Raw genomic sequence first — 24,070 nt, forward strand, 5'->3', positions numbered from 1 at the left:
CCGGAGGCTTACAAATTCTGGCTGCTGAGTGGTAGCCTGTTTCAAGAGTGGCAAGTTTATTATGTGGCAGTCACCGACCTAAAGACAGCAAATGTGGCCGTTAAGACCTGTGGTATGACAGATGGGACACGTTTCTGCACTGCTAGTTGTTTTTATGGGTTTTGTAAGACACATCAAAGGTCAAAAGGGGAGGGGCCATGGCTCAGAGGTAGAACATCTGCTCGGCATGCAGTAGGACCCAGGTTCAATCCCCAGCATCTCCAGTTCAAGGGACTAGGCAAGTAGGTGATGTGAAAGACCTCAGCCTGAGACCCTGGAGAGCTGCTGCCAATCAAAGTAGACAATACTGACCTTGATGAAGCAAGGGTCTGATTCAGTATAAGGCAGCTTGTTCAAGTGTTCAAATGCATGGGGGTGGGGAGGAGGCTGAGTAAATAGTTTGTAACTAATAGTAGATATATAGTTCTCTTATTATATTGTTCTCTAAATTTAAGGCATTAACAAATATGATGCTGGGAAACATTTTTGTCCCTGCAGAATGATATACTGGCTGCTGTTTAAATCTTAATCATCTATGTAGACATTCCATGAAGAATAATGAGATCTGAGCCCCATCTACTGGCTGCTTACAGGTACAAACAGGCTTTCACTGACAAGCCGCTAGGCTGGATACACACAAGATTCCACCCAAACCAGCCTGTCTTTTGCAAGAGTCAGACTAAATGGTACAAGGTGTCCTCATGACCAGAGACAGGCCTAACAATTGGGTACTCTATTCTCTCCCAGAGACAGAGATAAACTGCTCTGCCACACTACCAGGCAGAGCTACTTTTTATTTGGTCTGCTCTTTTTCTGAGGCTGACCAAAAACGATCACTGCCCTCTCCCTGAGGCAGATCCCCCTTCTCGGAGGCTATTGAATGCTGGAGCAGCACTCCCATAGCCTCAGCTGAGTGGCTGTTTTTCCCTTCAGGGGCAGGGCAGCCTCCGGTCTGTCACAGACCACAGGTCTTTAAGAAGAGGCTGGATGGCCATCTGTCGGGAGTGCTTTGATTGTGGGATCCTGCATGGCAGGCGGTAGGACTGGATGGCCCTTGTGGTCTCTTCCAAACTTGTGAACTTGTGAACATATGTTAAAAGCAAAGTTACAAACTTCTTGAACTTGTCGTTGACAAGCAAGCAAAAAAGGGGCATGTGTGCCTTATTGATAGAAAGCTCCCTTTGAAAGCTGGTCTCAGATGGGCACTGGAGAGAGCCAATGGGAGGGCAGCAATGATGAGAGTGAGCCAATCAAGAAGCAGGTGCCTCCATCCTACATGTTCTGAGAAATTTTGGAGGGGATATTCTGAAGGGGAGGGAGAGAGCTCAGCTATTTCTTCAGGAACTACCTGTACATCTTCTGAAATTATTAAAGGATGTGTGTGGGTATCTGACCATCTGTGGCAGGTACGACTGATCCAAAAACAAAGCTATGAGTCTCAAAATTGGATACCAGTCAGGACTAAGGTAGGAGTTGCAGTGTCAAAAATGAAGGGAATCGGAACATGCCGCCTGGGTTGTCTAAGGAAACCGCCCATGCCATTTGCAATGGAAGCCAAGGTTCTTTGTGTCAGGCATAACTAATCAGAAAATACAGACCTTTGAATATTGGCCAGCCACTGGTTTGGCCAGGTTTGAATGGATCTAAATTGGTCTAAACTGGTTTTAACTGTTTTAGGTCATTGATGCATGGGTACTTGGACTCAATTTGCCCCGTCTGACTCGGTTGTTCCTTGGAGTTATGCATGAGTTTTCCGTCCATTAGAGATGACCTTGCTGCCAGCCCTCGCAATGTCCGGGTCTTCCCATTTCTCTGTTAACCTGACTCTCCCTTCTTCCGAACATGTTCAAAGCAGTTCAGACTTCTTCAAACTACTTTAGACTAGTTTTAACCATTTTAAACAAGTTTAGACCAGTTCATTCCTGTTTAGTATAACTGGTCAAGTCAAAACCCAACTCAAGGCGACCACAGCACCATGAGGGTTTCAAGGCAAGAGATGAGCAGAGGTGGTTTGCCATTGCCCTCCTCTGTATAACAATCCCAAGTCTTCCTTGTGGGTCTCCCTGTCCAAGAAGTAACCATTGCCAACCCCTGCTTAGCTTCCAAGTTCTGTTGAGATCACACTAGTCAGGGTCTTTCAGACCAATTTAAATCACTTTAAACCAGTTCAAACCATGTTAAACCATTTTAAAACAGTATATACCAGTTCAGACCAATTTAAAACAGTTCAAAACATTTCAAACCAGTTCAGATTACTTCAGACCTGTTGAAACCAGGCAAGGTCACACTAGTTTGGACCACTCTAAACTTGTTTAAACCAGTTCAGATCAATTTAAATCAGTTCAAACTAGGTGGCTCAGTGGTAGACTGTCTGCTTGGCATGCAGAAAGTCCCAGGTTCAATCCCCGGCATCTCCAGTTAAAGGGACTAGGCAAGTAGGTGATGTGAAAGACCTCTGCCTGAGACCCTGGAGAGCCACTGCCAGTCTGAGTAGACAATACTGACTTTGATGGACTAAGGGTCTGATTCAGTATAAGGCAGCTTCATGTGTTCATAGCATGCTGGAAAGCTCTTGGCAATATGGCACTAGTTTAGGGGGAAGCAAACAGAGGTGATATGAGATATAGAACAAATTGGCCTGTCATCTCCATTAACATGGATTGGGGCAGAATTGGTGGACTGTGCAAAAATAGATTCTAGATCAAATCTTCCAAGGTCTTCACTGTTAGCTACATGGAATAATATGATCACCGCACATTTATAATACACATTTTGCACAGGCCAGGACAATAGAAACTTTTTCAAAGTGGATACAAACTGATTTAAATCATTTTGTAGATTTCATAAAAGATGGGAGTGTTTGTTATCAATAACAACTAGAGAGAGAGTTAAGAGAATAACCCCTACTAAGGTTCCAGTAAAAGCAGTAAGAGTCAGCAGCAAGCAAATACAGTGTAGTGTTTATTGTATGTAATGGAAGGTACACTTGAATTTCAAAAATTTAAAACATATAAAAAGTGATTAAAGGGCTAACATTTTATCAACAGTTGATAAACGCATGTTTATTATACAGCAGGGTACAATGTAGTGTTAATGCCAATGGGCACCATGGAAGTTAGTCTTTAAAAAATCCCACTATGTAGCCTTTATACAAAACAAACCACTTTGCTGCCGTTTCAGATTGTATGGAGAAGATTGTTGAAGGAGAAGCAGTCCTATAACATTTCTTAGGATTAGATATTAGCATTAAAGTAATTAACTGGAGTGAAAATGTCAAAAAAGAAAGTAGAAATGTTCTCATTCACAGAAATGCACATCCAATTTTTTTTGTTTCCCATAAGAACAATAGGCATAGATTGTAACTCTCCCTATATGAAATAATTTACACACAGATGAAAACTAGGAACACTAAAATAATCACTAAATAGAGTTCTTTTTGTAAATAAACAAGCCATTATGATTCCTGCATGATCAAATATGAAAAAAATCCATAGTTGAAATAGTGTTTCTCTTTTCTCTTTTAAATTTCTAAAATAAAAAGGAATAAATCTCAGCAAAATGTGCAACCTAAAAATTCAGCCAAGCTTATATTTGTAGTACAACCATATTAAGAAACCACTGGTCAGAAATACAACCGCATTGGGAAAAAGTTTATAATCCACAAAACTCTTTGCCAGGCCATAAAACAAAACAGCTCCACAGTTTACAAGTAAAACTGAGGCAACATCGATAACGTGCTTAATTGTCTTCAGTTAAGTAGATATTCAGGCAGAAGATGTGACACTTTGTTTGTACACAGCATGGTACGCATTGCGCAGCAAGACATAAGGAAAGCAGGATTCCAGAAGATCCATGGTCAGGAACGGAGACTCCTGCACAATCTAAGACAACAGAAGAAACCAGTCAGAAAGCCTGCAGAGAACTCGGCAGTTGCTGATCAAACTCATTTACTGCTACCATTTTCCAAGAGGGAGGAGCTCAAACAAAAAAAGGAAAACAGAAAAACAACGGCATCACAATCTTTCCTAATATCATCCAATGTTGAACACAAGAATTTCACACGAGGCTCCGATAATAGTGGCATATCTGGACCAACAATTCACAGGGTGGGGGGGAGTAGCGAAGCCGCAACAGTTGGTGATGAGAGAAAAGAACAGGCCATTTTTAGATGCGTGCATCCACCCTCCTCTGGCATGCTCAAGCCATGGTTACTGGGTGCACGATATGTTCTCTTGCTTATCCCATTTAATCTGCCATTTAATCTGCCATTGTGCCTGTTCTTTACCCTTCCTTCGTTGCTTGTGGTTTATTTGTTTTGCCATGATGTCAAGTGGCATTCCCACCACTTGATGAGTTGAACACCAACCAGAATATTATTCAGAACATCCTTGCTATTACATAAGGCATATAAGGAATGATAATTTGGATTGAATTTACCATGTCTAGGAGTAAGTAAACAGATTCTCTGTTCCGCGTAGTGGTTTTGTCTGTTTCCTGACCAATTTTCAGTAGACTAGAGGATGCCAGCTAGAATAAACACATGTACAGACAGCAAGTAAGGTGCCCGCTTTTTACAACTATTTTCATTCCATGACATGAGCAATTTCTATTATAAAGTACAATTTGTGTAAGACCAGCTACCATTTTCACATTATGAATGCTATGAGATTTTGAATGCAGAGCATTCCACAATAATAGAGGGAACAGGTAGCCCATAATTACACAGATGAGTGCGGGAGGTTTCTGGATCAGACTGATATTATTGTAAGTCAACACGAGTCAAGCAGAAACTGATACTTATAAATGCCTACAGTGCTAGTCATATCCTTTACAATCAGCTTTGTAATCACTGCGGTATCAAAGAAAGCCACGATAATGCCATTTGGCTTCAAGACAAAAATTAAAACCATAAAATGCTTATTGGTCCAAAATCAAAATTGTACTTACAGCCAAGAACTCTTTGAGACGGTCTTCAATGCTTCCCTTGTGAATGGTAAATAAAGCTGCAGCAATCTGGTTGATAGCTTTGGCCAGGCAGTGAATATTGTTGCAGTGACCTAAACAAAAACACATTTGTGTTATTACTTTACCTTCACTTACATTTTGAGCGTTTTGGCTGAATGGAAGATATCTTTTAACAGCAGCAGGGTAATGTTTACAAATGGATTAACTTTCAGATACGCTATGGGGGCCCACTGGTACCTGTAATTTAACAGAGGATGAAAAAGACTTAATATTTTGCTGCTGTAAAGCATAGTCTTAACATTGCATTAATTCTAAAATAGTTTTTTTAAAGAAAAAATATACAAATTTCCTTTCTTCTCACAATATATCAGTTTCAAAGTTTACGCTTCAAGTGCATTATGGTTACTAGGCAAAAGAATATACCACTAGTATACAAAGCCTAAGAAGCAGGATCGTCAGACATTAAACTAGGGCAAAAGCATGGGGAAATTGTAACTGCTTTTAGTGCAAGTGTCCACTAGAATGATTTTTGAAACATCTTTTGTAATATTTGCATTTTGTCCCTATAAATGTCTCCAGTCAGGTTTAGTGTCTCCTTTTTGTGCAATGCAGAACACAATCTTGGCAAGGATGTCTAGAATTAAAGTATCACTGAGAGAGATTTTAACCTCCGCTTTCAAAGCAAGAACTGGGAGATATAAAAAACTGACTTATTATGTATTAAAAAGGTAAAGGTAAAGGACCCCTGTGCAAGCACCGGGTCATTCCTGACCCATGGGGTGACGTCACATCCCGACGTTTACTAGGCAGACTTTGTTTACGGGGGGGTTTGCCAGTGCCTTCCCCAGTCATCTTCCCTTTACCCCCAGCAAGCTGGGTACTCATTTTACAGACCTCGGAAGGATGGAAGGCTGAGTCAACCTTGAGCCGGCTACCTGAAACCGACTTCCGTCGGGATCAAACTCAGGTCGTGGGCAGAGCTTGGACTGCAGTACTGCAGCTTACCACTCTGCGCCACGGGGCTCCTTATGTATTATGCAATAAAAAAACCCCCAAAACACCATTACTACAAAACAAAAAGCCAATAAATATTCAGACCAACACTCAACAGCGCCACCACAAAATAACAAAAACAGACTGTCACAACAGAAATTTAATTTGTCTGAATGTTACCTTCAATGGCAGGACTGTACTGAGACATCACATTACTGGCCAAAGTTGGTAACGAGACAGCCACAAAGACCATTAGAAGGCAGGCGATTTTATATTCTTCCTCTGGACTAATGTTTTCTGAAAAGAAATAGACACGTTAGCAAAGCCTTCGTTAACTACATGAATTCAGAGCAGAGATTTTTGTTAATTCAAAACACCGATGCTCTTATTTGTCAAGCTCCATGCCAAGAGTGGGAAAGCATGCAGCAATCAACATAGATACATACCATGATATCAAAGGGAACACAACCCAAGCAAAGCATATAGAAGAACCCAACCCAAGCAAAGCCCTGAGAAGAACCACCTTCATGAGCATCACACATAGAAAGCTGGAAGGCTCCACATTAACTGGGATAAGGTTTGGCCCAAGTGAAACTGGTTATAAAAATGGCATAGCTCTTCGCTCTTAAAAACAACAACCCAAACCACAAGTCTGGCGCATATTACAGAAATCAAATCAGAAAGTGTGGCTACGTGCCCAGACAAGTGACAGAGTGCAGAAGCGTCCCTGCCTACAATATCCACAACCGTACCTGACTTTTGAGAGGAAAGAGCTACAACCAGGGCAGGGTCGATCTCACAGGGCAATCCTGCAGCTGATGAGAGCTCGTATACATTCATGGCAACCTGAGAAACAGAAAAGGTTACTGAAACGGGAATACCAATAGAATTCTATGCAATCTGACAGAACGCAAAACAGCAGACTCTTTTCAATAGTTACAGCTATCTGAGAATATAGAAATTCAAGAGCAGCAAAGATTCTGGGAGCATCTAGTCTACAGAGAAGGGCTCTGTCAGCAGTCCTCTAATCAGATATCCTCAGAAGCAATTTTTTTTACCTTCATGTCAGTCTCTCTTGGAATGTGATCCTTGAAGTCTTCAATGGAACTTACAAGGAAAGGAATGTGGTAGGATAAGACCTAAGACAAAGTAACAAGCAACAAAATAATTCACTGCTGCTATCACAGAGGTCCTTGTACTTGTTACTTTGATGGATCTGCCTCCAACCCAGCCATCTATTCCAGTCTACACATGCTATCTTTTAATATGCCTGAATGCATAAAAGCTACCAAAAAAATGAGTCTAAAAACACAAGCTAATCACAACTGGGTGGCAGACACAAGCAGCTGTGTATAATTCCCGCAAAGGTTTCCAAAGTTCATTATTTTATAACACAGTAGGTTTGATTCTGCGACTAAGTACATTCTTCAATATCCTTATTTTTGCATCAACAATGCTTATCATTAGCATGTAGGGTTTCACAAGGATGGTCCTCCAATTTTTAGAGTAACAAAAAACTTTTGAGAATAACAAAAGCTTATACGTATTCAAGGTTTAACAAAAAAAGCCATCACGTTGGTCGGTACGTACATCTCTAAGTGCTTCTTGTGCCAATGACCGGAAAGACAAGATGACGCCGATAATGGTCATCCTCTTCAAAACACTGTCAACAGCTGGAGGGTGAGAAAATGAAAGTGTCACAGAACAGGAACCGATCCTTGTATGTCGGAAATGCATACTTTTAGTATGAACCTAAAGGGCCGCAAAAATATAATTGGAAAATGCCTATAAAAAGCAGTGTGTCTGCCTCTAACAAAGTGCAAAGTATGCACACACATGCCTGCTTCTAAGAGTAACATAAAGTGACAACTGCAAACAAACCAGCTTCATCTCCAGCTACACTGTCCGATCTTATCAACTTGGTCCCTTATCAGTGGTGCTTTCCTCTTGGGACTACTTCAGTTGAAACAAGAAGCTGTTCTGCTAGCCTATCTAGCCCAATACTCCTCTGCTAGTTAAAAAAACATGCACACTTAAACAACAAATGTGTTCCACACTCAACAGACAACGGCAGTTCTGGGAGCAAAGGATAATTTCATCTCTTTGCCAACTCAATGTGTCTCAGCTTCCAAACCACCCCAACTTCTACTGCTGGGCAATCCCTATGAAAGGTGGTGCGAGTACTAGAAAAATCTGACTTCCTTTGGAAGCACCTGGGTAGCTTTTTACATACCACCCAGAGTGTGTGCAGTGGTTAGTGTTGGACTACGATCGGAGAGATCCAGGTTCCAATCCCCACTCCGCCATGGAAACTCACTGAGTGACCTTAGACTGGTCACAGAGTCAAAGCCTAACCTACCTCACAGGATTGCTGTAAGGATAAAATGGAGCAGAGGGGAATGATGTAAACCACTCTGGGGAGAAAGGCAGGGTATCAAACAAGTAAATATTTGTGCCAGTGTGAACTAAAGGTAGTCCGCTGTGCAAGCACCGGGTCATTCCTGACCCATGGGGTGATGTCACATCCCGACGTTTACTAGGCAGACTATGTTTACGGGGTGGTTTGCTATTGCCTTCCCCAGTCATCTATACTTTACCCCCAGCAAGCCAGTGTGAACTACATTTATATTAATAACCTGATATGTTCATATGAAAGATAACCAATTATTTGGGCACCTGAAGGGGTTTAAAGAACAAGATCCAGTGTTTTAAATAATCAACAAAGTTCCATTCAAGAATACAAATTAAAATAACAGCAGTAGGTTGTTGGTTACTTACAAGACAATCTTTTGAAGAGAGCCGCCATCTGATCTGGTTTATCAAAACTGGTCCTCATTTGCGTTAGCACTTCGACGTTCTCCACCACAAGTTTCTAAAATGAGGTAAGATCTCAGGTCAGGCAAAGATCCCGAGTGTAGTAATAAGTGCACACTTTAGGACATTTCAGTGCGGCAAGAAGGAAGCAAACCTCATGAAATCCAGATGTTTCCACTATCTGACCAAAAGAACGACGTGCTTGTACATAGGCAAGGCCTAACTGCACACCACACAGAAAGCCTTGCAGTGCAGTAAGGAAGGCTTTCAGTGTTCTACACACCACCTACTGCTCAAATAGTCCCATTAACACCGAAGAAGGCTGCTTTAAAAAGTAGACTGAATATGGCGGCTTGATCATGCTTTATTTATTTATTTAATGTTATACCCTGCCCTCCCCAGCAAAGCTGGGCTCAAGGCGGCTCACACATCACTGATTCCAACAAAACAACTAATTACCATAAAATACAACAAAATCATGTTAAAACAATGCTTTTGTACAATCGGCAACGAAAACTGCATGGGAGGGGTGAAGCACAGTTCACACTACATGCTGTAATTTGTTGCTCATCCCAATCCCTCCTTCTCCAATTCTGAAGCCTCGCGCAAAGTAAGCATTGCATCTTATCGATGCCCACAGACTAACATTGAAAGTTACCTTTAGTTCAGCAACCTGTGAGGAAATGTGCCACATAAGGCTTTCGCTCAAGAACTTCATACCATATGGACCGAGGAGTTCTGACAGGGCCCTCATTTCTGGGGAAAAGATAAATTGCATTCATTCTGATATAGTGCCTTAAGTTTAAGATGCACAATACATCTGGTTATTCAATTTTACCACAGCCATTTAAACCAAATGTTTAAGTTTCTGATTTGGACCATCTCGAGGGCTCAAAGATGGGTAATAGCTTAATATTTACCCTATAAATGAATTTGTAACAGCCACAGATAAACTCGAGTATTTAAAAAAAAGTTTAGATCCAACTCTCAGAGGTCCACAAACCTCCCTACCATTAAGAACTGCCCCTCCACCTTACACCAAATGGAAATATCATCTTGCCCATAATTTCAACATGCTAGGAGAGAACACGCATACATCCTCCTGTCTGGCCTGCCATCTTTAGGTCCCTTAGGAGGGAAAGGAGCTTGCACAATTCTGCACCAGATGTGCATTCAGATTACATAAGGGCAAGCTGAAGGTAACCAGAACTTATGTCTAGCAACTGTAACAAGCCCAAAAGGTAGGACAAACAAAATAGTCTGCCAAAAGATGTTCAGAATACGGAGGCAGAGCAGTCATATAAAAGCTAGGGACTTCCCATTATAATATCTACAGTTCTCCTGCGCAACAACTACTTTAAAGGGGAAATAATCTTTAAACAGAAGAAGCCATTAATTTACGTTATAGTTCAAGCTAAGGAAAACTTACCTGATATGTCTGAATATTCTTCTGCATTGAACGTCAGCTCATTTTCAGTAGGCAAGTTCACAAATGCCTTCATTGCTGGAAAATAGGCTATATGGCCATTACTGACTTGCCTTAGCAAGGTTTCCAGATACCTAACAAAACCAAAATCATGTTTTCGTTATGGACTAAAGCATTTCTTAATATTCAATCATATTAATTTTGATAAGACAGTGCATTGGGACTGAATTTTGCTCCTTAATGCAACTCACATAAATATAACCAACTTCTGTTGCCCCAGGAGGTTGGACCAGAACCAACGGGTTGAAATTAAATCAAGAGTTTCCGTCTAGACATTAGGAAGAATTATCTAACAGTTAGAGTGGTTCCTCAGTTGAACAGGCTTCCTCAGGAGGTGGTGAGCTCTCCTTCCCTGGAGGTTTTGAAGCAGAGACTAGGTGGCCATCTGTCAGCAATGCTGGTTCTATGACCTTATGCAGATCATGAGAGGGAGGGCACCTTGGCCATCTTCTGGGCATGGAGTAGGGGTCACTGGGGGTGTGGGGGAGGGGGAGGTAGTTGTGAATTTCCTGCATTGTGCAGGGGGTTGGACTAGATGACCCTGGTGGTCCCTTTCAACTCTATGATTCTAGCATTACACCAATTCTGCAGCAATTCCCTGGAAAGCCACCAATTTCAATTTAAACCAATCCGTAAAGGTATTTTTGATGTCGGAAATACTACACGTGAAACCCAATGTTGAAGTGGGACACAATTAAGTTTTTCGAACTACAATTAATTTCACGTTACATGGAAGAAGGAAGCACAGTTCATTCCACAGACTGTGACTTATCACTCCTTGTTCTACTTCAGCATTTCTCTTTCAGATGATTTCATGTGAAAGCTTGCGTCTCACCCAAAAAAAAGGGGGGGGGAGGGAGAGAGATACAGACCGAAAAGGCAACTCGAATCCTTACCAATTTGTGTACAGACTGGTAATAGTCGGCTCCCCGTGACTATCTAAATGCTGCGTTTGCTGAAGAAGAACGTTATTAAACACTCTGGTGATGTCAATCTGTACATAATTTTCTATCGACTGGAGCACCGTCATGTAAGCTCTGACGCTCGTTAGCAACTCGGAGGGTTTTGCAATCTCTTGTGTTGCTTGGTTATACATAGTCATCCCAACAATTGACCTTTGAAAAGGCAAGGAAGTAAGTTATTGGCACTCAGCAATGTGAAAGAATCATTCGCTATCTGTTGGCCGATACCCATGTCGAGGAGACGAAAGAGGGAAAAGATGATCCGCGTAGAGGGAAGAGGAAAGCGTGGGCACCTGAGCCTGGGTTGAAGCACACAGATCTCGTAATAGATTTCTACTCGGAAGGCTGTCAAAACGTCAGACCAGCTGGTGTAACTAATCATTTGGGCCAAGTCTGCATGAGGCCTGGTATCAACACACTTTCGTCTTGAATTTTTCTGTGGCATTATCCACATTGACAACTTGTGGGAATTGGTGCTGGCAAATCGTAGCTGCGTGTTAACCCCAGAAACTGGATGAGAAGAGCAGCAACTTTTCCCACTGTGCCCACTGCAGAAAATGTTCAGAGAAAGTCAGCAAGTCTAATACCAGGCCTATTGTTGCTCACTATTTCAGCCTAGTGCAAAAGAAAGACTCACCATTTAAAAATCTATCTGAATCAAAACCGGAGCCCATTCAGCTCCTAGCATCTAATGCAAGGCATTTTAAAAACAAGGCCGATCTGAATTCTTGCCATACATTTTTTCCTTCTCTTCCCTGAATGTAGCCACAGCATAGTGTGAAATATGCAAGCTGAAGAACTGCAGTTTTTGAGGGTGCTTTAAGACATAAAGCGGAACAGGAAAGGGACTAGGGAGAAGACAACTGTCCCATAGCAACCTACAGCATATACAGACCAGCAATATACTATGTCTTCTTGCAATGTCTGGCCACATGGGAGGAGTCCACAAAGCCAGCTTATCATAAACACAACATGAGGCTTCTGATGTTATCTGAGTGGGAAAGAATGTTGATGTAATGGCTCCAATGTAAAAAAAATGGACTCTTTGTTGTGGGTTTGGCAAAAAAAAAAAAGGCTGGAGGTTTCGTGTCTTTGCAAGAGAAATCAATGCACATCGATAATGCCACCTATATCGAAAATTCGAAATGACACTTAATCCTCAGATATGCATAGACATTTACAACTTTGCAAGGTGAATTTGAAACCTGTACTCTGCCAAGGCTCAGAGGCTAAACCCAAACCACCTTTACAGATTTTCAAAAGATTTCAAAAAAGGCTTTTGCTTCTCAATTCCAGTCAGCAAGGGTAGCAGGATGTCACGTGTTGATGGAGTTAGCCAGAAGGAATAAAAAAAGAAACAGGAAAGGTGGATTTCCTGGGAAAAATCAGAAGTGGAAATTTTTCCAGATAGTGTGAGCTAATATGCCATATTTATTTTGACTTATCCTTAATAAACATATTTTAAAAGTACCTCATGTCAGTTTTATATCCCTGTAGCAACAAATACTAGAAAATGAAAATATCTGATCAGGAAAAAACAAATCAAGTTTGGTTTAAACTTTATATTCAAACAAATTCAAAGCTTTATGTGGGAATTATTTTTATTGGAATAATACTTGTAAAACAATTTAAAGGCAATACAGCATGTACTTCCCGTACATTGTGTGCGTGCGTGTACGTATACACACACACAAATATATACATAAGCATATAAATAAAAGATGGGAATGGAAGGCAGTGAAAACTGTTGACACTAATTTTAGCACACTCACAGAGCCATCCTAAGCAGTGATTCTTTATTCTGAAGAACAGACTCTTCAGAGAGAGAAATAGAGCATCTGTGCTGCACGTTACTAAAGTAGTATACCTCTAACTCTTAACTTGTGGGTGACAGTGGAAAGGAATCCTGTATGCATTGGGGGTGGATTAAAGCAGGTCAGGCAAAACATTCATTGAGGTCCCAGCAGCTTGAGACCTGGACCAACCAAGTAAAATCCGATATCCCTTGAACGAGGTGCCTGCCGTATCACCCTTTTAGAGCACTACATGCATTTTATATATATGCACACGCACACATACTTGAGATATGAGACATTGCCAAGACCCAGGGGATATGAAAAGTCATTCTCAACTTGCTCAAAGGAGCTAATGCATATTGTGTGTGTTAAGTGCCGTCAAGTCGCTTTCGACTCATGGAGTCCTCCAAAATGTCCTATCTTTGACAGCCTTGCTCAGAGCTTGCAAACTGAAGGCTGTGGCTTCCTTTATAGAGTCAATCCATCTCTTGTTGGGTCTCCCTCTTTTCCTGCTGCCCTCAACTTTTCCTAGCATGACTGTCTTTTCCAGTGACCCTTGTCTTCTCATAATGTGACCAAAATACGATAGCCTCAGTTTAGTAATTTTAGCTTCTAGGGTCAGTTCAGGTTGATTTGATCTATAACCCACTGATTTGTTTTTTTGGCCATCCACAGTATCCGTAACACTCTCCACCAATACCACATTTCAAAGGAATCTACTTTCTTCCTATCAGCTTTCTTCAATGTCCAAATTTCACACCCATACATAGCAATAGGGAATACGATGGCATATTACGAATGCATATTAACTGCATATTACGAATGAATACTGACTCAAAAAGCCTGTTTTATAATCCAAAGGGCTCAATTTCCATTGTTTTATGATCTTACACGACTACCCCACTTCTTTACAGAACGCCTTAAATAAGCATTTCATTAAAACAGTGGCACCTGTCTCGGATAAATATTTACATTCGCAATCAGTCTTACTTGGTAAAGCGGATTTCCAGGTGAGACGTTAAGTACTCCCTTGGGGTGAAAGTGTGCTCCCATACGACCATGTTCGGAACGTAATTGATTGAGAAGCAAAGCTCAGAAAGTGCAGTGTGCAGTTTGTCCAGACTGACAAAAAACAACAACGACAAAAAAAAAAAAAAAAAAAAAAAAACAAGTTACAAAAACAATGACAAAAACGTTATAGACCCATCTCACTTTATCCCCCCTACTCCCCCAATCCTATGCACATGCCATCAAGTTGTAATCAACCTAACTGCGACCCCAGCAAGGGGCTTTCAAAGCAAGTGAGAAAGCGGAGGTGGTTTGCCATTGCCTGCCTCTGCAAAGTCTTCCTTGGTGGTCTCCCATGCAAGTACTGACCCTGTTTAGCTTCTGAAAGCGGAGGTGGTTTGCCATTGCCTGCCTCTGCAAAGTCTTCCTTGGTGGTCTCCCATCCAAGTACTGACCCTGCTTAGCTTCAGAAAGCAGAGGTGGTTTGCCATTGTCTGCCTCTGCAAAGTCTTCCTTGGTGGTCTTCCATCCAAGTACTGACCCTGCTTAGCTTCCGAAAGTGGAGGTGGTTTGCCATTGTCTGCCTCTGCAAAGTCTTCCTTGGTGGTCTCCCATCCAAGTACTGACCCTGCTTAGCTTCAGAAAGCAGAGGTGGTTTGCCATTGTCTGCCTCTGCAAAGTCTTCCTTGGTGGTCTCCCTTCCAAGTACTGACCCTGCTTAGCTTCAGAGATCTGATGAGATCGGGCTATACCATGCCGCCTTCCCTCCTTCCCCCAATCCTAAATATTCAAAAAGGCTTTTAAAGATATCCTTATAGGACTTTTCCTTAAATGAACAACCACAAACAAGGCATGCTTCTTTCATCACCTTCTTAACATGCAGAATGGGAACAGGGAAAATAATCACAAGGAAATTGGCTGGTTATCCAGAACAGAAGTTTAGTGTATACTTTTCCATATAAGCTCCTATGCACGAATATTTCTAAGAATGGTTACATGTGACATCAAGTCGACTCAAGAAGTTAGAATACCTGTTAACTGTAGCCCTATACGCATGACCCCTCCCAAGCGCTGACGAAACATACTGGGAAGGAGAGCAGACGTGAGCGTGCTAGCCCCGCCCCTGTGTGATCACCTGTTTGTGAGAGAGGCACCTATACGTGGAAGATGTGTCTATGCATATGCTCCCTCCCCACAAGCAGGGACAATGGTTTCTGAATGTTGCTAATCATGGGGAGGGAATGTATGTGCGGATACTTCTTCTGCACATAGGCGCTGTGCTCGTCTCCCTGCTTGTTCAGTCTACGCACAAAGGGAGCTGTGTGTACATGGCTTGTATGTTAACAATGTAAGTGAAACTGAAAACAACTTTACGTTATCATGAAAAATTAGGACATGCACAGGAAAGGATTAATGATAAGAAATGCAACTTACTTGGTCACCACCAGCCTGTTTTTCCTCATGCTTTCTACTCCTGGTTTTTCCCTTTCTGGTTCTCCTTTCTTACCCGTCTGTTTTTTGGATTTTTTGTTGACTGCTTGACTGATGGTTTTGGCACAATGCTTTGGCAGCAACTTAAGGGGTGGGGGGAGAAACAGTCAGTTGCAAAACCATTATGGTTCATTTAAACTAATCACCATTGTGTAAATCATTATTTGTGAAGAAACCCTCATTTTCAATTTTGAAGAGTTTAGAATTTCCCCCCTTTTCAATATTTTACGTGGTTGCATCCTGATAACAATGCTGATAATGAAGAAGAAGAGTTGGGTTTTATACCCCGCTTTTCTCTACCGAAAGGAGTCTCAAAGCGGCTTACAAATCCCTTCCCTTCCCCACTGCCCACAACAGGCACCTTGTGAGGTAGGTGAGGCTGAGAGAATTCTGAGAGAACTGTGACTAGCCCAAGGTCAACCAACTAGCTTCATATGGAAGAGTGGGGAATCCAATCTGGTTCTCCAGATTAGAGTCCGCTGCTCCTGGAGCATCTGGGAATCAAACCCGGTTCCCCAGATTAGAGTCTGCCGCTCTTAACCAACTACACCACACTGCCTCTAAAAGATATCTGAGAGCAATTACTGGTAAGTCTAGTTCAAGCGAAGCACAGGAGATGTTTCATGAAAGAATTGGCTAACAAAACTTTAATAGAATCTCAGGGTGAAGGGCATCAAGTAATGAGGTCTACATTCGTAAGAAATGGAAACCAAATTCTCACCTGGTCACTTAGTGTGCACTGCTCTGTGCAAATATCTGTGATAAGGTTTCGAGCTTGCTTAGCCATTTCATCCAAGAACATGTTACACAGGGAAAGGCTGCGGTCTCCAATGTGGTGTCTCTGTCGAGAAAAATACATGAGCTGTTTTCTAAACCGTTGTCACAGTGCTTGAAATGCTACTGTTAATGACTTTATAACTAACAGCCTCTGGCTGGAAAGGCGCGACACGATCCCTTAGATGGGGCCCCTTCCTCAGATGGGAGGACCAGTGCCCTTGCATGCAGAGGATACTGTTCTGGGGTTGGGGGAGAGCTCTTGCCACTGTGGAGATAAGTATCCCTTAGGACCCAAGCCTGTGCAAATAGTTACTGTAACCTTAACTCCTTACATTACTAGGATCTTCAGTGGTAAGTCCAAATGGTGGAGTAACCGACTTTTAAAACAGCAGCCTAAACTGGTTAATGTCACGGTTTCCAATACCAATAATACATGATAAAGACTGCATTTATGCCCTCAATAGTAGTTTAAAAGTGACTTACACCATGTCAGCCTTGGAGCCTAGGCCAGTGGTCGGCAAACTCATTAGTCAACAGAGCCAAATATCAACAGTACAATGATTGAGATTTCTTTTGAGAGCCAAATTTCTTAAACTTAAACTATATAGGTAGGTACACTGTTTATATGTTCAACATAGAACATTGACCTTTTAGGGGAGGGGCCGTGGCTCAGCAGTAGAGCATCTGCTTGGCATGCAGAAGGTCCCAGGTTCAATCCCTGGCATCCCCAGTTAAAGGGGATTAGGCAACTAGATGATGTGAAAGACCTCAGCCTGAGATCCTGCCAGTCTGAGTAGACAATACTGACTTCCGATTCAGTAGAAGACATCTTTATGTGTTCACGGATCATTTCCGTTGCCACACCCCGCAACACTTTGACAAGTTTCAGCCCCAAAATTATTCACCGAGTGCACAGGAGATTTTGCCTTGGCTTTCTTGCTCCGTAGATGCACATCTTCCCCCACGTGCGTCCTCCAAACTCAAAATTAAGCCCCCCTGCAGAGTTTTGAGAATTTGTTTGGGGGAAAATGTGTATCTCTGTGTGTGTGTGTGTGTGTGTGTGTTAAGTGCCAGCCCAGCCGCGGCAAGGGAGACTCCGAAGCAGAGGGCGGGGCAGAAGGCAGCACCCCCGGCCCGCTCTTCCCCAGCCTGCCCCGCACCTACCTCGGCCGCAGCCGACTCCCCGCGGCTCCTCGCCCTCCAGCTCCAGGGGGTGTGCTTCCCCAGCCCTTCCTCCGGCCAGCCGGCCCGGCCTGCCTGGGCCGTGACCCCGCACCTCCGCCCCCTGGCGGAGGGCTGCGCGCCAGTGGGGAACAGAGGCGAGGCGACAGCCGCCCGCTCACCGCCTCCACCTGCAGGGAGGAGCCGCAGCACGCCGCCTCCTCCTCTTCCTCGAGAGCCACACTCAACCGGCCAAAGAGCCGCATGCGGCTCGCAAGCAGCGTTTTGCCGACCACTGGCCTAGGCTAATTTTCTGCTTGGGGAAGCTGCTTCCACCTATAGAAGAGGGGTACAATTTCCTGCCATGCCTACCTCCCATGGCAAACTGCCACTGTGTTCCCAGTGGTCCACTGATCCCTGAGGGCATGATTTCATGGGTCATAGCAGTAAGAAGGGAAATTTGCCCCTCCACTTGGACATCTCTGCTCATGCTAGACTGAATCCACCCCTTAATAATTTGAGTACTTCCTGTTCATTAGTATCACCTCAAACAAATAACTGTGCTTCTCAGGTAGCATAACAGAGATAGGGAATTTTATGCTCGTCCACTGGCTCCATATTTGCAAACAATCAAGTCGCTCAGGTTCCCCCGTTCCTGTGCAGGCATTACAGTAACACACAAAATTACCTCTTCCGGGCACAGCTCATGAGTGCAGCTCATGAAGTGGGTGCAAAGCAGCGGGAATGCAATTGAGTATCTGGACTGAGAGGGCAGTTCCAAACATTGCTGAAACATCTTCTCAAAAGCACGGCTATAAAAACTGATCAGAAAGGCAAGTTATGTCTTCATTCCCACAGAACAAATAATCACAAGTCAATACATATAGATATGGCAACAAAGCACATCGGAAATTTAAAACGCCTGAAATTTATCTAGTTTCCATGACCCTGCACGTTACTAGAAGGAAGCGCTGAAGAATAGATTAAAACTTTCCACAACATCTGCAGTAGAAGAACAAGACGACGAGTTGGTTTTTATATGTCAACTTTCTCTACCTTTTTAAGGAGAATCAAACCGGCTTATAATCTCCTTCCCTTCCTCTCTCCACAACAAGCACCTTGTGAGGTAAGTGGGGCTGAGAGAGTTCACAGAGAACTGTGACTAGCCCAAGGTCATCCAGCTGGCTTTATGTATAGGAGCAGGGAAACCAACCCGGTGCACCAGATTAGAGTCCGCTGCTCATGTGGAAGAGTGGGAAATCAAACCCGATTCTCCAGATTAGAGTCCACCACTCTTAACCATTACATCACGCTGGCTCTCAAGTGACTGTGTGTTTCTAAGCAGGCAGTTTGATCCTGACGGAAGTTGGATTCAGGTAGCCAGCTCAAGGTTGACTCAGCCTTCCATCCTTCCAAAGTCGGTAAAATGAGTACCCAGCTTGCTGGGGGGAAAGTGTAGACAACTGGAGAAAGCAATGGCAAACCATCCTATAAACATAGTCTGCCTAGTAAACGCCATGATGTGACATCATCCCATGGGTCAGTAATGACTCGGTGCTTGCACAGGGACTACCTTTACCTAGTTCAAGTAATAGGATACCTATTTCCCATAGGAAAAATATAAGCTGTTCTCCATTCTCAATTGCCTGTGGGACTCAAGTGGTTTTTCATTTATTTATTACTTTATGTAAAGTATCTCCTATCTTCTCCCCTGCAAAAACCCTATCAAGATCCGTTTCATCCCCTAGTACAGTACATGGCATCACATTTACTTCTAGTAGCAATTTTAATAGAATTTTAGTTTTGCAACTTCTTTTCCAAAAACTCCTGAAGACGAGTCACACGTCTTTCTACAGAAGATGTCACAGATTTGACTTGTCCAACCCAAGCACATCCTAAAAAGGATTACAGTGACTCATTTTTTGTTGATAACAAAAAAAGGTCTCAAACATGGAAAAAAGGTTAAAGGATCAAATTAAATTACATACCAAAATATTGAAAGGTCAGATGTTTCCACCAACATCTCTACCAAGGAATCTACCATTTTTGTGTGGAAAATGATTGTGTTCATCATCTTTCCAAGTTCTCTGTGGTCTGCAAGACCCAGCGAAGCCTTGGACACGCTAGTGTAGGCCTGTGGGAATACAAAAAGGTAATCATTCATTATTGTGGGCACGTTTGAATTCTCATGTGAAAATTGGTATATTAAAGTAACATTTGTATTCTAGCATTGGCATTAAAAAAGGATGAATATGAAATAGCAAACAACATATTGTAATTCAGCCAACTACATAAACCAGAATTGTTCAGGAGGTCATTTTTATTACCTTTATAAAAATTGCCCTGCTATTAAGCTGTATGAATGCAAATTTTCTCACAAAAGTGCTTTTTATAAAGGGAACAGGACTGGAGTACTATTGTACACAGTATGTATTATCTGTTGCCTGTTGCTGATTGTATTATCTGTTACTGTATTATATTGCTCTTGCTGCACTGTTTTCTATTTTTTCCATTGTCTATTGTGTAACACATCATGTCTAATACTTTATGCTTTGTTTCAGATGTCTGTAATCCTAGTCCTATTACACTGCTTATTAGATGACTCATTTTATCTGTTGTAACATTTTACACTGTGAAATCCTCTGTCAGCCCCAGTGAGAAAGGCAGACTATCAAAACTGTCAGAACTGCAATGGTATGCATCACCTCTATAAAATCACGGATCCTAAATTTCCACATTCTACCCGTAAAGAATTCCGGGACATGAGTAGTGTCCACTTACACTTGAAACAACATCGCCTAAAAACATATACATTAACAAAAGATGTTATCTGAACATTGTGCCCCCCCCCCCCCGGCTCCAGTCAAGGCCGTGACCTTCCCTGCAGTGGAGGACCCGCAAGGCCACAGACGGGCAAGGGGAGGAAGTTGCACCACCTTGTTCCTCTTGCCTTTCCGCATCCTCTGTTCTTCCATGTTACCTAAGTGGGGATTCTTCATCCTCCCTGGCCTGTTGCAGAACTTCTTTAAACAGGCCACCCTTCCAATCCTCTCCCCAGGCGTGTTCTTCCATCTTACCCCTTCACCCAACCAGAAGCTGGGTACAGCTGAAGCTGCCTCCTAGGTTGCTCCCTTTCCCAGGCAGGGCTTTGAGGATGTCGCTGGTCCCACTGGCTGCCAAACTCTTATTGTTGAACCTAGAGACTGCAGCCCCGCCTTGCCAGTTTTGGGCAAGTCCTGGCACGGCTGCTGCAGCTGCCAGTTGTGAATGGCTTGTCCAAGCCAAGGTAAGTTGACCCTACAAGTCTGGGACGGGTCCTGCCACTGGACAACATTAAGTTTGATTTTGCAGTTACAGCGTTTACCTATAGTTAGGAGTACAATGACAAACTGTTTAAATTGCTTGTTGAAGGAGGTTTCTTGCTGCTAGTTAAATATTTTCTCAGTGGCATCTTACAGGGATCAAAGCCCTACCAGGACATAGAAAGCCCATGTTATTTTGCTACTGTCACAGCTGTTACTTGAAAAACTGGGCTGTTGAAAAATTCAAGTTCAGTTTGTAGCCAAAGATATCCTGGGTCCCCCTGGAATAAGAAGAAAAGGCATAACATAAAAGGGAGGGTGTTTTTCCAACCCTGTCTGCCCTTACAAGTTCTTTGAACAAATGAGGAAAACCAGGCCATTTACGCTATCTCAAAAGCAGCTTCCAAAAAAAAAAAAAAAAAAAGACTGGTTTTGTGTCTAACAATGTGACCTTTCTACAAAAAGGTTCTCTCAGTGTGTTTAAAGTAATGTTGAAGAAGAGGGCATAACCTTCTCAACTCTGCCTTGGCAACAAATCTCTGTTATTACAGACTTCTTATTCTACCCTTATCACTCCACTTGAACTTCCCAAGACAGCATATTTTCCTGTTTTAAACAACAGTAACACAGATACAGTAATTCAGATTAAATTTACTTAATACTTTGGGGCCTCTCTGAAATGTCCTATAGACACATCATGTGCCGTCTCTACTCTTGCAGGAGAACTATTATTATTTTAAGTTCTTCTTGAGAACAAAACATATTTCATAGTTTCCTCTTTCTATTTCTTCACATGATGTGCAGGACTAAAAGTTTACAGCATTTATTTACAGATTCCTGTCATGTCAGTCTATACAAAAAAATTTCCCTCACAACATGCTTAGTTTTTAATTTGTACCTTCTTTTACTAGAAGTGTTTCCTTCAGGCGCCCCCGGACCTATCTGCCATTTTTAAAAGAGCTGTATGATTAAATTCATGTCAAATTACATCTGGATCGAAGTTGGAGCAAAGAGGAGCAAAGAGGTTTAGATCTAAAAAATACGAAGTGCTCGAAGCTTCAATTTAAATGAGTTCAGCTCAAAATCAATTTTAAGGGGCGAGCGTAATGCAGATTACTTGGGTTGGAGCATAAAGGATTTACCGGCAATAACTATTTATACTACAAAATGCTCAGAATATTTTGGTTTCTCACCAGTGCCTGTAAAGTGTGTGTGTGTATGTGAATGCTAAGTGAAATTAAGGTTTCTAGAATGGATACTGAGCAAAACTGGAACAACGCAAGTCTCCAAACTCCAAAATGGACTCAAACTGTATCATACCGTACCAAACTCTTACCTCTTAAAAAAACAAAAAACAATCATGAACATCTTGCAAACAGAGTGTTCTTCTATGTAAGAAAGAGTCATGTTATGTTAACATAACATTACCTTATGATGGCTACTGACCTTTTTTGAAAAACCACTGCTAGACTAATAGATTCTCCTGAAGAAACCTCTCAGGCAAAACACATCGAGAATTTCAACTGAGTAATAAAATATATTTTTACCTATTTTGCACCATCGGCCTTGGCCTTATTTTTTTTTTATCTCCCAAGACCGGTGCAGCTTTTTCATTCCTCTTTGCTAATCAAGTTACTTTAAACATTATAAACAACACAATACTGTAAGCTTCCTACTGGAACCCAAGATGCCACCCCTAAGCAGAATTACTCCACTCTCAGCTCGTGTAAGTGATCTTGTGCTCCTATTTTTTGCCCTTGAACTCCCTGAGCCCTACAATATACCTGACCCTCCCATCAGGGATATTTATGAGTCTACCAATGAAAACATTTCCGTGTTTCTAAGAAAGACTACTTACCCAGTAACCATAAGCTCTTGCTTTTGGAAAGTTCTGGCCACGTACAACCTGTGCATCTTTACTCAAAAGTCCTATTTTGTTCAATGGAACTTGCTTCCAAAGATGCAGGCTATAATGTTGGCCTTGGCTTTTAAATTTGTGATCTTTCATGGGTATAGAAAACCAAAAAAGTATTCTGCCTCTAAGCAGATACAGTTCTGGAATGCATATGGGCTTTGTGACTGGCAAATTTGAATGATGATAATATAAAAGTTCTGGCTTGGATCCAGTGGAGATTCCCAGATGTAGAGTGGGACTTCCTCATCTCCTCCTGCCCGCTACAGCCCCAAATGCCTCCCAAATACAGCTGTCGGGCACCCCTAGGAACAGCATGAGGGGAGCATCAGCGGAGTGCAGCAGGAGGAATTCAATGAAAACTGCCCCTACCACAGAAATCCCATTGGATTCAAACCCTAATTAGTTGCAAACCAATACTTTAATTGTATTTATTCACAAAATACAGAAACTTCCTTTCTCATGTAGAAGCTCCTTGATTCATAAATCTTGAGCAGCATAATTCTAAATTTATTGTTTACGGATATAAGGACTGAGATAAATTTTGCCAACAAAGGAGACCAATGATTTTCACCGATTCTTTCTTGATGATTGACTTAAGGACTCTATCAATAATTTAAACATATTAATCCACACTTATGTTCAGGTGTGCCCAAAGAAAACTCTTACCTGTAATCTAAACCAATCGAGTCTCATTCCTCTGAAGTCAAACACCTCCCCATCTTCGACTGCATAATGGAGGAAAATGAAATACAGAACTATAATAAGCCGTCTTCATGTAGTCATCAAAACAAACACCTCATTCAACTCTTACTTCTTACCAAGAACTTTGCTGTTTTTAACCTTCAGGGTATTAATTCTGTACAATTTTCTAAACAAAAACATAACAGTTCCAATAAAGCGTGCTTAGTAGCTTGTTGCTACTGAACAAAATTGGAATTGGAACAAAGTTGACTGAATCAGCAGGTCTTACTCCTGTCTGAAGTGTGGCTACATCACACATTCAAGAGAGGGCAGGTAAAAAGCTTTTTTTAAAAAGGTGTTCCTTACTAGAACTGAACTCGTTATATTTGTAGCTCTCCTAAGGGGATCTACAGGCACTTCCTGGGAAGCCTAGTGAAGCACAACCTCTGCCCCCCGCCCCCACCCCAGCACTACTAATGTAGGTATGATCAAAATGGGAGGGAAGAAATGAGGCAATTTCAGCAAAAATGAAGGAATGTGTTGCATCCGTTCAGAACAGACACTATCCTGCTCAAAATTCACACATTTTAACATGAAAGATTGACAGTTCAGTTCCTACCAAGTGGCACGGTCTTTACTGGATGAGAACAAATGAAGAAAAACAACACGGTTGTGAAATT

General features: G+C 42.1%; 1 protein-coding gene across 6 annotated transcripts in view; it reads right to left on the reverse strand.

Moving 5' to 3' along the window:
* Positions 1-2,985: 2,985 nt before the first annotated feature.
* The window catches only part of NCKAP1 (NCK associated protein 1), a 63,602-nt gene continuing 42,517 nt past the window's right edge, over positions 2,986-24,070 (reverse strand). For all 6 annotated transcript variants that reach the window (XM_056861057.1, XM_056861056.1, XM_056861055.1 and 3 more), the window contains 17 exons: positions 23,376-23,434; positions 19,481-19,626; positions 18,181-18,313; positions 16,276-16,395; positions 15,498-15,637; positions 14,046-14,177; positions 11,194-11,412; positions 10,241-10,371; positions 9,470-9,567; positions 8,776-8,869; positions 7,588-7,670; positions 7,056-7,136; positions 6,750-6,843; positions 6,178-6,294; positions 4,987-5,096; positions 4,477-4,566; positions 2,986-3,920 (listed from right to left, as the gene is read on the reverse strand). In XM_056861057.1, the coding sequence (XP_056717035.1) occupies positions 3,804-3,920; positions 4,477-4,566; positions 4,987-5,096; positions 6,178-6,294; positions 6,750-6,843; positions 7,056-7,136; positions 7,588-7,670; positions 8,776-8,869; positions 9,470-9,567; positions 10,241-10,371; positions 11,194-11,412; positions 14,046-14,177; positions 15,498-15,637; positions 16,276-16,395; positions 18,181-18,313; positions 19,481-19,626; positions 23,376-23,434 (1,964 nt within the window). In that variant the 3' untranslated portion in view covers positions 2,986-3,803. The remainder of the gene's footprint in view (positions 3,921-4,476; positions 4,567-4,986; positions 5,097-6,177; positions 6,295-6,749; positions 6,844-7,055; positions 7,137-7,587; positions 7,671-8,775; positions 8,870-9,469; positions 9,568-10,240; positions 10,372-11,193; positions 11,413-14,045; positions 14,178-15,497; positions 15,638-16,275; positions 16,396-18,180; positions 18,314-19,480; positions 19,627-23,375; positions 23,435-24,070) is intronic.

The sequence above is a fragment of the Euleptes europaea genome, chromosome 15 (genome assembly GCF_029931775.1).
Source record: "Euleptes europaea isolate rEulEur1 chromosome 15, rEulEur1.hap1, whole genome shotgun sequence".
In the NCBI taxonomy this organism is placed as follows: Eukaryota; Metazoa; Chordata; class Lepidosauria; order Squamata; family Sphaerodactylidae; genus Euleptes; species Euleptes europaea.